Source organism: Sciurus vulgaris, assembly GCF_902686455.1.
Source record: "Sciurus vulgaris genome assembly, chromosome: 3".
Classification (NCBI taxonomy): Eukaryota; Metazoa; Chordata; class Mammalia; order Rodentia; family Sciuridae; genus Sciurus; species Sciurus vulgaris.
Genome location: NC_136463.1, coordinates 37,270,990 through 37,284,830, shown reverse-complemented (window position 1 = coordinate 37,284,830; position 13,841 = coordinate 37,270,990). Strand labels below are relative to the sequence as shown.

The 13,841-nt window shown below is 36.0% G+C and overlaps 1 protein-coding gene and 1 long non-coding RNA gene across 3 annotated transcripts in view; one reads left to right on the top strand and one right to left on the bottom strand.

The window, feature by feature from the left end:
* Positions 1 to 13,841, bottom strand: part of USP32 (ubiquitin specific peptidase 32) — a 190,808-nt gene that overhangs the window by 107,821 nt on the left and 69,146 nt on the right. For both annotated transcript variants that reach the window (XM_079131344.1, XM_079131345.1), the window contains exon 3: positions 10,127 to 10,232. In XM_079131344.1, coding sequence (XP_078987470.1) covers positions 10,127 to 10,232 — 106 coding nt within the window. The remainder of the gene's footprint in view (positions 1 to 10,126; positions 10,233 to 13,841) is intronic.
* The window catches only part of LOC306656379, a 95,065-nt gene that overhangs the window by 14,331 nt on the left and 66,893 nt on the right, over positions 1 to 13,841 (top strand). The window lies entirely within an intron of this gene.

Genomic DNA, 13,841 nt, shown 5'->3' with positions numbered 1-13,841 from the left:
TGAACTCATTCTGTTTATTATGATAATTTTGTTATTGTCCTCATAGGAGCTATTTGGTCTAGGATTGCATAGTGTCTGAATTGGGCACTGCTAATATTGATCTCCCCTTAAAGAAAGGGTTTTGGAAACCTATAGGGCCACTATAAGCCTATAGGGGGGAATCTGTAAAACCCCAGATCTGCACTGCTAGAGGGAAAGATACATGAACAACATGAAAAAACAAGGGAAGAAAATGATCCAAACAAATCTAGATTCTATATTAATAGAATCCAATGACAGTATGGTAGAAGAAATGTCAGAAAAGGACTTCAGATTATACATGATTAAGATGATTCACGAAGCAAAGGATGAGATAAGAGCAAATGCAGGCAATGAATGATAATACAAATAAGCAGTTGAAAGAGCAACTGCAAGAAGCAAAAGAGCATTTCAACAAAGAGATAAGGAGATTCTCAAAAAAAACCAAACGGAAATCCTTGAAATGAAGGAAACAATAAACCAAAACAAAAAACCAATGAAAACATCACCAAAAGACTAGACCACTTGGAAGACAGAACCTCAGACAATGAAGACAAAATATTTAATCTTGAAAATAAAGTTGCCCAAACAGAGAAGATGGTAAGAAATCATGAACAGAATCTCCAAGAATTATGGGACATCATGAAAAGACCAAATTTAAGAATTATTGGGATTGATGAAGGCACACAGATACAAACCAAAGGAATGAAAAACCTATTCAATGAAATAATATCAGAAAATTTCCGAAACCTGAAGAATGAAATGGAAAATCAAATACAAAAGGCTTAGAGAACACCAAATGCACAAAAGCACAACAGATCCACACCAAGGCACATTATAATGAAAATGCCTAACATTCAAAATAAAGATAGGATTTTGAAGGCCATGAGAGAAAAGCAACAGATTACATATGGGGGAAACCAATATGGATAGCAGCCGACATCTCAACCCAGACTCTAAAAGCTAGAAGGGCCTGGAACAACGTATTTCAAGCTCTGAAAGAACACGGTTGCCAACCAAGAATCCTATACCCAGCAAAACTAACTTTCAGATATGAAGATGAAATAAAATCCTCCCATGATAAACAAACATTAAAAGAATTTACAAATAGAAAGCCTGAGCTACAGAATGTTCTCAACAAAATATTCCATGAGGAGAAAATGAAAAACAACAATGGAGGTCAGCAAAGGGAGGAACTACCTTAGAGAAAAACCACTCGAAGGAGAAACCAAGCCAACATAAAAACCAAAAATAAGCCAAATGACTGGGAATACAAATCATACCTCAATAATAACCCTGAACATTAATGGCCTAAACTCATCAATCAAAAGACATAGACTGGCAGAATGGATTAAAAAGAAAGTCCCAACAATATGCTGACTGCAAGAGACTCATCTCATAGAAAAAGACATCCCACAGTGAAAGGATGGGAAAAAACCTACCATGCACATGGACTCAGTACAAACGCGGGGGTTTCCATCCTTATATCAGATAAAGTGGACTTCAAGCAAAAGTTAGTCAGAAGGGATAAAGGAGGACATTTCATACTGCTTAAGGGAACCATAAATCAGGAAGACGTAACGATACTAAATATTTATGCCCCAAACAATGGTGCATCCCTGTACATCAAACAAATCCTTCTCAATTTCAGGAATCACATGACCACAACACAATAATTCTGGGTGACTTTAATGCACTGCTGTCACCACTAGACAGATCTTCCAAACAAAAACCAACCAAAGAAACCACAGAACTCAAGAACACAATCAATAACCTAGACTTAATAGACATATAGAGAATATTCCATCCATCAAGGAGCGGATTCACTTTCTTCTCAGCAGCACATGGAAATGTCTCTAAAATAGACCATATGTTATGCCACAGAGCAGCCCTTAGGAAAAGCAAAAAAATAGAGATACTGCCTTGTGTTCTATCAGATCATAATGGAATTAGAGTAGAAATCAATGACAAAATAAAAAACAGAAATTACTCCAACACCTGGAGACTAAATAATATGCTACTGAATGAAACATGGATAACAGAAAACATCAGGGAAGAGATAAAAAAATTCTTAGAGGCCAATGAAAATGATGATACAACATATCAAAATCACTGGGACACTATGAAAGTGGTACTAAGAGGAAAATTCATTGCATGGAGCTCATGCCAGAAAAAGAATGAAAAGTCAACAACTAAATGACCTAACTTTACAGCTCAAAGCCCTAGAAAAAGAAGAACAGAATAACAGCAAAAGTAGTAGAAGACAGGAAATAATTAAAATCAGAGCTGAAATCAATGAAATTGAAACAAAAGAAACAATTCAAAAAATTGACAAAACAAAAGGTTGGTTCTTTGAGAAAGTAAACAAAAGGAGAAGGAGAGAGAAGACTCAAATTACTAAAATTCATGCTGAAAAAGGAAATATCACGACAGACACCACTGAGATACAGAACATAGTGAGAAGCAACTTTGAAAATCTGTGTTCCAACAAAATAGAAACTACCAAAGACATTGACAAATTTCTAGAGACATAGCTCCTCCCAAACTGAACCAGGAAGACATACGAAATTTAAACAGAGCAATAACAAGCAATGAAATAGAAGAAGCCATTGAAAATCTACCATCCAAGCAAAGCCCAGGACCAGACGGATTCTCAGCCGAGGTTCTACAAGACCTTCAAAGAACTCATTCCAATACTTCTCAAAGTATTCCAGGAAACAGAAAAGGAGGGTACCCTACTGAACTCATTCAATGAAGCTAATATCACCCTCATACCAAACCAGGAAAAGACAATTTTAGACCAATATCCTTGATGAATATAGATGCAAAGATCCTTAACAAAATATTGGCCAACCGTATCCAAAAACATATTAAGAAAATCGTGCACCACAATCAAGTGGGGTTCATCCCTGGAATGCAAGGATGGTTTAACATCCGTAAATCAATAAACGTAATCCATCATGTCAATAGACTTAAGGATAAGAATCATATGGTTATTTCAATTGACACAGAAAAAGCGTTCGACAAAATATAACACCCCTTTATGCTCAAAACACTAGAAAAAATAGGGATAGTAGGTACATACCTGAACATTGTAAAGGCTATTTATGCTAAGCCCATGGCCAACATCATTCTTAATGGAGAAAAACTGAAACCATTCCCTTTAAAAACAGGAACAAGACAGGAATGTCCTCTTTCACCACTTCTATTCAATATTGTCCTCGAAACTCTAGCCAGAGCAATTAGGCAGACTAAAGAAATTAAAGGGATGCGAATAGGAAAAGAGGAACTTAAGCTGTCACTATTTGCTGATGACATGATTCTATATTTAGAGGATCCAAAAAACTCCTCCAGAAAACTTCTAGACCACATCAATGAATTCAGCTAAATAGCAGACTATAAAATCAACACGCATAAATCTAAAGTATTTTTATACGCAAGCGATGAAACAGCTGAAAGGGAAATGAGGAAAACAACTCCATTTGCAATAGCCTCAAAAAAAATTAAAATACTTGGGAATCAATCTAACCAAAGAGGTAAAAGATCTCTACAATGAAAACTACAAAACATTGAAGAAAGAAATTGAGGAAGACCTTAGAAGATGGAAAGATCTCCCATGTTCTTGGATAGGCAGAATAAATAGTCAAAGTGGTCATACTACCAAAAGTGCTATACAGATTCAATGCAATTCCAATTAAAATCCCAATGATGTACCTTACAGAAATAGAGCAAGCAATCATGAAATTCATCTGGAAGAATAAGAAACCCAGAGTAGCTAAAGCAATCCTTAGCAGGAAGAGTAAAGCAGGGGGTATCACAATACCAGAACTTCAACTATACTACAAAGCAGTAACAACAAAAACGGCATGGTATTGGCACCAAAATAGCCAGGTGCATCAATGGTACAGAATAGAGGACACGGACACAAATCCAAATAAATACAATTTTCTAATACTAGACAAAGGTGCCAAAAATATGCAATGGAGAAAAGATAGCCTCTTCAACAAATGGTGCTGGGAAAACTGGAAATCCATATGCAACAGAATGAAACTAAACCCCTATCTCTCACCCTGCACAAAAATCAACTCACAATGGATCAAGGACCTTGAAATCAGACCAGAGACCCTGCATCTTATAGAAGAAAAAGTAGGTCCAAATCTTCACCTTGTTGGCTAAGGATCAGACTTCCTTAACAGGACTCCCATAGCACAAGAAATAAAAGCAAGAATCAATAACTGGGATAGATTCAAACTAAATAGCTTTCTCTCAGCAAAGGAAACTATCAGCAATGCAAATAGAGAGCCTACAGAGTGGGAGAATATCTTTGCCACTCATACTTCAGATAGAGCACTAATTTCCAGAATATATAAAGAACTCAAAAAACTCTACACCAAGAATACAAATGACCCAATCAACAAATGGGCTAAGGATATGAACAGACGCTTCACAGAAGAAGATCTACAAGCAATCAACAAACATATGAAAAAATGTTCACCATCTTTAGTAATAAGAGAAATGCAAATCAAAACTACACTAAGATTCCATCTCACCCCAATTAGAATGGCGATTATCAAGAATATAAGCAACAATAGGTGTTGGAGAGGATGTGGGGAAAAAGATATACTCATACCTTGCTGGTGGGAATGCAAATTAGTGCAGCCACTCTGGAAAGCAGTGTGGAGATTCCTTAGAAAACTTGGAATGGACCTACCATTTGACCCAACTATCCCACTCCTTGGCCTACACCCAAAGGACTTAAAATCAGCATACTACAGAGATACAGCCACATCAACGTTCATAGCTGCTCAATTCACAATAGCCAGATTGTGGAACCAACCTAGATGTCCTTCAATTGATGAATGGATAAAGAAACTGTGGTATATATATATATATACAATGGAATATTACTCAGCTATAAAGAATAATAAAATTATGGCATTTGTAGGCAAATGGATGAAATTGGAGAATATCATGCTAAGTGAGATAAGCCAATCTCAAAAATCCAAAAGAGAAATGATCTCACTGATAAGCGGATGATGACACATAATGGGGCATGGGAGGGGGGCAAGAATGGAGGAAGGAGGGACTGTGTAGAGGGAAAAGAGGGGTGGGAGGGGTGGGGGGAAGGAAAAAATAACAGAATTAATCAAACATCATTACCCTATGTCAATGTATGATTATGCAAATGGTATGCTCTTACTCCATGTATAAACAGAAACAACATGTATCCCATTTGTTTACAATAAAAATAAATTAAAAAAAAAAAAAGTAAGCTGAGAGCTGGGGCTGTAGCTCAGTGGCAGAGCACTTGACTAGCACATATGAAGCACTGGGTTCAATCCTCAGCGCCACATAAACAAATAAAATAAAGCATTCTGTCCATCTACAACTACAAAAAACATTTTTTAAATGTAAGCTGAGAAAAAAAAAAAGTAAGCTGAGATATGTAAGTATACAAAAAGAGATAAACTAAGTGCTTCACGATGGATAAGTATTTTTAAATATTCAGAGAAAAAGCAAACTATAAAATAATCTATTGATTTAAAAATTTAAGACCTATGGACCAGATGAAGATAAGGATATACAAACATAAAATATAAGAACACGCACAAAGAATGATCACCAAATTCAAGAGAGTAATAATCTCTCTGTAAGGCAGGAATGAAATCATTCAGGAATACTAAGAAAGCCTCATCTTAGTCTAATACTCTGTTCTTTAAAAACCAAAATCTGGGATAACAGTATTAAGATCTTATAAAACTGGGTAGAGTATATTTTATATACATGATTGAAACATTGCTGTTAGGATTGAACTGTCTCTTGTAAAAGATCCTAAAGTCCTAATCTTATATACAGTTGCCCCTTTGTATCCATATGGAACTGGTTCCAGGAACCCCAAAGGATACCAAAATTCATTCAAGTCCCTTAAAATGATACAGTACTTATATATCACCTCTGCATAGCATGTCCCCTATACTTTAAATTATCTCTAGATTACTTATAATACCTAATACAACATATACATCAAATATACATAGAAAGAGAGATAAGAAATGACAAGAAAAGGTTTGTACACGTTTAATACAGAGGCAATTTTTTCCCACCTATTTTTGGTCTACAGTTGTTTGAAGGCACAAAAACACACAGGGGAGATTATAACTGTGAGTGTAAAGTTTAATTGGAAATAGGTCTTTGCAGATGAGGTTGGTAGGGTAAGACTCAATCTTATATGACTGGTGTCTTTATAATAGGAAGAAAAGACAGACACAAAGGGAAGAAAGTCATGTGATGAGAGAGGCAGAGATTGGATTGCTGTAGCCAAGGACTATAACAAAGACTGACATAGGCAAGAAAAAAGGATTTTCTACCATACGTTTCAGAGGGAGCACAGATGGTCCAGCTGACACTTCAGTTTTAGACTTATAGCCATCAGAACTATGAGATAATAAATATCTGTTGTCTTAAGCCTGTGGTGCTTTGTTGTAAGGCAGCTCTAGAAAGGGGAATGGAAAAAATGAAGTTCATTGGGTTAGACAAAGGGGAATGAAGAGAAGGGAGAGAGGATGGGAATAAGAAAGGCAGTAGAATGAACTGGACATAACTTTCCTAAGTTCATGTATGAACACATGACCAGTATAACTACACATCATGTTTAACCAAAAGAATTGGAAGTTAGTCAAGATACATTGTACTGTCATGTATATCTAAAAAGAAAAAAGAAAAAATGATACAAAGAAAAAAAGGCAGGCCTAGAAAACTAATATGATCATATAATAAAAATGGAGAAACTTTTAAAATGTATGTTTATGTGAGCTGGGGAGTAGTTCAATGGTACAACATGTGTTTATAGCATGCATGAGGTCCTGGGTTGAATTCCCAGCAACAAAAAAATAAAAATAAATATATTCATGCTTATGACCTTCAAATTATTTTTTTTATTTTAATTTTTTTTGTGGGGGGGGGGACCAGGGATTGAACTCAGGGGCACTTGACCACTGAGCCACATCCCCAGCCCTATTTTCTATTTCATTGAGAGACAGGGTCTCACTGAGTTGCTTAGCACCTCACTGTTGCTGAGACTGATTTTGAACTCTTGATCCTCCCGTCTCAGCCTCTGGACCCTCTGGGATTATAGGTGTGCAAATTTTTATCTTTAAAACTGATTGTTGGGGCTGGGGTTGTGGCTCAGTGGTAGAGCACTTGCCTGGCATTTGTGAGGCACTGGGTTTGATTCTCACCACATATAAATAAATAAATAAAATAAAGGTCCACTAACAACTAAAAAATATTAAAAAAAACAAAAAACAAAAAAACTGATCATTGATTGACTGCAGTACTGGGGACTGAAGCCAGGGGCACTCAATCACTGAGCTATAGCCTCAGCCTCCACTGCCCCCTCCCCGCCGAAATTCTGAGATAAGGTCTCCCCTAAGTTGGCCAGGCTAGACTTGAACTTCTAATTCTCCTGCCTGCAGCTTCTCAAGTAGCTGGGATTATAGGTGTGCCACCACACCTGGTTCAAAATTTTTACATGATTACTGCTGCCTGGAGACAGTTTGCATGTGTATTGGGTTTTTGTTGTTTATCTGTTTTGGGGGTACTGAGGATTGAACCCATGAATACTCTACCACTGAACTACATCCTGTCCTTTATTATTTTGAGACAGGGTCTTGCCAAGTTGCTGAGACTGGCTTTGAACTTGTGATCCACCTGTCTAAGGCTCCCAAATTGCCGGGACTACAGGTGTACTCCATTATGCCTGGCTTATCTGTATATTGGGAGAAGGAATGCATGATCCATGTCATGGGTTGGGGCAAAGGGAGAAGGAGGATCATAGTTATGTTCAAATACATAAAATCAAGTTAACTGATCTGTTCATTACCTTGATTATGGTAAAATAATCAGTGGGTATATATGTGTGCCAAAACATATAAAAATGTGTATTTTATTTGTGTATTTTGTCATATGTCAATTATACCTCAATAAAACTGGTTTTTGAGAACAAAATCGAAAAGAACAACCTAGATTCAGAAATAAGAGAAAGGATAATAAGAGATTTATAAGAATCAGGCTAAGGGCACTATCATAGTCTGAGTTGCTATAACGAACTATCATAAACTGGATGGTTTACAAACAACAAGTATTTAATTCTCACAGGTCTGAGGCTAAAGAGTTCTAGATTAAAGAGTCAGTAAATCGTGCACGAACATAGAAACAAAAAGATGTACCCCATTTGTGTACAACGAATCAAAATGCAGTCTGTAAGAATTTAAAAAATTTTTAAAAAAAAGAGTCAGTGTTTGGTGAGAAACTACTTCCTGGTGCACAGACATCAACTTCTCATTGTATCCTTGCACGGTGGAGGCTAAAAGAGGTCTAAGGCCTCTTTTGTAATGGCACTTAATCTCATTCAATGAATGAGGTACTGAGATTACCTTCATGACCTGATCACCTCCCAAAGGCTCTATTCCTCATACCATTACACTGGGGATTAGGATATCGACACTTGAAATTTGGGAGACAGGAAGTAGGAAGGCAGAATTAAAAAGGGAGGAATAAGAAAGAACTCCAGTATCCAGTGACCAAGGATAAAAACTTAAAAATTTTTGGAGGAAAACGTTACACTCTATATTATATAAACAGCTTTCTATACTTCTCCAGGGAAATCCTCAATGAAATTTACATTGCTTTCAATGCTTTTAGTAAGCAGATTTGTCTCTGGGGTAGCCAAAGAAAAGGAAGAGTGTACAGAAGACTTTATAAATAATTGAATGAATAAAATTCAAAAATAAATAAATAAATCCATACTCTAAGAAATACACATAAACAATGATCAATTAAGATTATATCCCTTTCATATTTGGGGGTGAGTATATATGATGCCATCTCATCATAGCATTTCCCTTCTCAGTAGACTTTAAAGGTAACAGATGAGGTACTAACCCCTTCTGAGCTTAGATAATTCATCTAATAAAATTAATTCCTGAAGTTAAAAATAATTAAAACTTTTACCGAGAATTATTAAGTGAACTTTTAATTATTAAGTGTAAGATATTATTAAGGGCACTTTTGGTTTATGAAGTAAGCAGGGAATAGACTATCCTATATCATTAGAACTTTTTAAAATCGCAGCTTTATAAATACGTAACTCACAGCCAATGAAATTCACCTTTTTAAAATATACAATGGTTTTTACTATATTCGCAAGTTTGTACAAAAATCACAATTAATTCCAGAATTTTTTCCATTAATTTGAAAAGAAACTTCATACCCATTCTCCATTTCCTCATCCTCCAAGTAGCTGGCAATCTCTAATATACTATATTCTGCCATTACAGATTTGCCTAACCTCAAAATTTAATATAAATGAGATCATAATATGTGGCCTATTATGACTAGCATTTATTACTCAGCAAATGTTTTAAGGATCATCCATGCCATAGCATGAATCAGAGCTTTATTTCATTTTATTGAAGATTAACGTTGTGCTGACAATATAGCCTATCTCGGAGGGTGCTGGCCTGGCATGCGGAATGACGAGGGTTCAAATCCCCAGTTCCGTGTGACGGGGGTGGGGAACAAGATTAACATTACATTTCATAGAAATAACCTCTTATTTATCCATTCATGAGTTGATGGATATTAGGATTGTTTTGATCTTATAATCATAATGAACTGTGCTACTATGAACATGGATGTGTTTTTGTACTTTTTGAGACCACATGTTACATTTTCTTGGGTACATGCTTAAAAGTAGAATTTCTGGGTCACTTGGTAACTGCCAAACTGGTTTCTAAGGTGGCTACAATATTTACAATGCCACCAGCAAAATATAAGGGTTACAATTTTTCCACAACCTTGTCAACATTCATTTTTATCTTTTTTTTATTTTAGCCATCCTAATAGGTATGATGTAATATCTCTTTTTGGTTCTAGTTTACATTTCTCTAATGACTAATTATGTTCAGAATTTTCTAAGTGGTTAGTGGCTACTGATATAATATTTGAAGAAATATTTAAAATCTTTTGCCTATCATCAGAATTCTGAGGTAAATTATTGTGCACATGTGTGTGATTATTATCATATTGAGATAACCAGAGTACTTACATTTTGCTTTCTCTTCATCTTTGCCTCTTGTAAGGAGGACAAGTCCCACTATTAAGTTATTGAAGTGCAGCCCTTTGGATGTTCCACCAAAAGAACAGTAAATCACCTAGAAGAAAATGATAACACAAACTTTAGGGGTGGTTTAGTTACTAAGAAATTTGAGATGGTTATCACCTTTAACAAATCTTTTCTCCATCTCAAAACAAGGATCTGATAAATTTAGTGAAATAATGTTAAGTTTCTCCCTCTGTTGCACCTTGTTCATACAGCTGAATATTTATTCTTTCCTTCTGGAGTACCTGTCAAAGTCCAAGAAGATAAAAGGTCTACCTTTGATAGCTGTAATAATGTGATAAAGATTTTGTGCAATTAAAGAACTTCCTTCAACCTTGGTAAAACTTACATTGTTTTGATTGGAAAGAAAGACATTCTCTAATTCAATGTTCAGAAATACAAAGAAACTAAAAAAGACCTTTTTTGTTGCGAGTTCCAGGGATAAAACTCAAGACTGAGGCACACTCTACCACTGAACTGTATCCCCAGCTCTTTCTCGTCTTTATTTTGAGACAGTGTCTCTCTAAGTTGATGAGGCTGGTCTTGAACTTGTGATCCTTCTGCCTCAGCATCCCAAGTTGGAATTATGGGTGTGTGCCACCACACCCAGCAAGACATTTTCTTTATAGTCTCAGAAATGAGTTACTCAGCAATCAGAAATGAAGAAAAAGTATGTATAGAAACAAGTACAGTATCAGTAGTCACTATATAGTCATTTGGTCATTTAACAATTCTTTGTTGAGTTTCTAGTATTTGCCATGTAGAATTTTTGTCAGTAAAAATGGATGGTTAAAGCACAATTCAAGGGCCAGATGTGGTGGCACATGCCTGCAATTCCAATGACTCAGGAGGTTGAGGCAGGAGGATCTCAAGTTCAAGACCAGCCTCAGCAACTTAGTGAGACCCTGTTTCAAAATAAAAGACAAAAAGGGCTGAGGATGTAGTTTGGTGGTAAAGCTTCCCTGGGTTCAATTCCCAGTACAAAAAAAAAAAAAAAAACTTAAAAACAAGCAATTAAAAAAAAAAAAAGAAAATTAAAAAAAAAACAATTTAATAAAACTTAAATGATCAATATGAAAACTGAAAATACATGTTCACATATTTATAAATATATTTTAAAATAGCCTGACAGCTGATGTCAAAACTTTTTATTTCTAATGGCACTGATAGCTCAACCTAGCAAAAACTAGCCAAGGGAGATGGCTATAGTTCAGAAAAAGACAACAGCTGGCACAGAGGGGAACACATGTAATCACAGCTATTGGGGAGACTGAGGCAGGAGGATCACAAGTTCAAGGCCAGCCTGGGCAACCTAGATAAAGCCTGTATCAAAATAAAGAATAGAAAAAAGGGCTGGGGATGTAGCTCAGTGTTAGAGAGCTCTTTGGTTCTGGGTTCAATTCCTGAATGCATGTGTGTGTGTATCTTTTTTCCAATCCCAAGTACACCAAAATGTATCTAAATACAAAATATTACTATGTTTATTTTAATATATATAAATACTACATATATATGCAGATGCATTTATATACATATATATGTAGACGTGTTTTTTTGGTGGTACGGGGGATTGAACCCAGGACCAAGGAGCAGTCTACCACACATACAAATATTAAAGAACAAAACAGCTCTTTTTCCTGGCACCTTGTAGGCGATCTGCTGCACCAAGATGAAGCTAAATATCTCCTTCCCAGTCACTGGCTGTCAGAAACTCATTGAAGTACACAATGAATGCAAACTTTTTATGAGAAGCATATAGTCACAGAAGTTGTTGCTGATGCTCTAGGTGAAGAATAGAAGGGTTATATAGTCCGAATCAGTGACAAGAATGACAAATAAGGTTTCCCCATGAAGTAGGGTGTCTCAAGCCATGGCACTGTTCACCTGCTTCAGAGTAAGGGGCATTTCTGTTATAGACCACAAGGTATTGGAGAGAAAAAGTGCAAATCTGTTTGGAGTTGCATCATGGATGCCAATCTGAAAGTGCTCAACTTGGTTATTGTAAAAAAAAAAAAAAGGAGAGAAGGCTATTCCAGTACTTATGGATACCACTGAGCTTTCTTGCTTGGGACCCAAAGAGCTAGTAGAATCTGCAAACTTTTCAATCTCTGTAAATATAATGATGTCTGTCAACATGTTGTCAGAAAATCCCTAAATAAGGAAGGAAAGAAACCCAAACAAAACACAGAAGATTCAGCGTCTTGTTACTCCATATGTCCTGCAATACAAGCACTGGTGTATTGCTCTCTAGAAACAGCATACTAAGAAGGATATGTCAAACTTTTGGTCAAGAGAATGAAAGAAGCCAAAGAATAATGCCAAGAACAGATCACCAAGAGATGCAGGCTGTCTTCTCTGAGAGCTTCTATTTGAGTACAACCAAAAATAAAAAATTTTAAGAGTACAAATAAGATTGGACCTCCAAAAAACTAATAATAAAAAAGCAAAATAAACGTTTTGTTGAATAACTATTCCCCCAGTTGGAAGCAGTCTAGAAGTAGATAACAGGAAACCTTTCATCCTTGGGGTTGGAAGAGGAAAACATAATAATGCCAGGGACATGAATCTGCCTAAATCTGAGACAGAAATACAACAAGGAGAGAATGTCTCCCTACCCAGTGCTCCCTACTTCTACCATTGTGCTGGCAAACACTAAGAACAAATAACAAGAGGAGGGAAGAGTGAGGACAAACCCTCTTTCTGGGGTACAAGTAACACTAAGAAGATGAGAAGTCAAGAGTTGAGAAGATATTGGAAAAGTTCTTTGCCAAGGAGCCCCCAAACCTTTAAAAAAAAAAAGTATCCCTTGGGCTGGGGCAGTGGCTCAGTGACAGAGCACTTGCCTAGCATGTGTGAAGCACTGGGTTCAATTCTGAGCACTGCATATAAATAAATAAAATAAAGGTCCATCAACAACTATAAAAAAAAAATTTAAAAACAATTCCTAGACTGGAATTTTAGTCTGCAATGGAAGGTAACCATAGCAACAACAAGACCAACACAGTTCAAATGCAGGCTAGATTGATTGAATTTCCCATGCTAAAGACATAAATACTATTTAGCTTAGTCTTTATTGTGGGACGCAAAAACAAATTTTAAGTCACACAAAGAAGCAAGAAGAGAAGAAAAACATAGTAACAAAGTTCAAAAATGGCTCAAAAGCAAACTCAACAAGAAAGAGATTATGCAAAATGTAACACAAAGGGGGAAAAGTATGCGGGAGGCAGAAAATCCAAGAGCTATGGGACACTATCGATATAACATGCATGTAAATTAAAATCCTATAGAAGAAAAGAGAATTGGGTAAAAGAAATATATGAAGAAATAAAGGTTGACAACTTTATAAATCTAATAAAGATGCAAAAATCACATAGAAATAGCTCAGAAATAAGCAAGAAAATCATATATTTAGCCCCTGAAGTCAGCTAGACAAATCATATTCAAATTACTCAAAACCAAAGATAAAATCTTTGAAGCAGTAAGGAGAAAAAAAAAAAAAAACTTTATTGAGAAAAAGATTCATGGCAGATTTCTCATCAAAAGCTATATAAACCAGAGTCAAAGTGACATGTTTAGAGCATGAAAAATGATAAAACTTCAACACAGATGCTACACCTGGTGAAAACACTGGTCAAAAAGAAAGGAAAGGGCTGGGATGTAG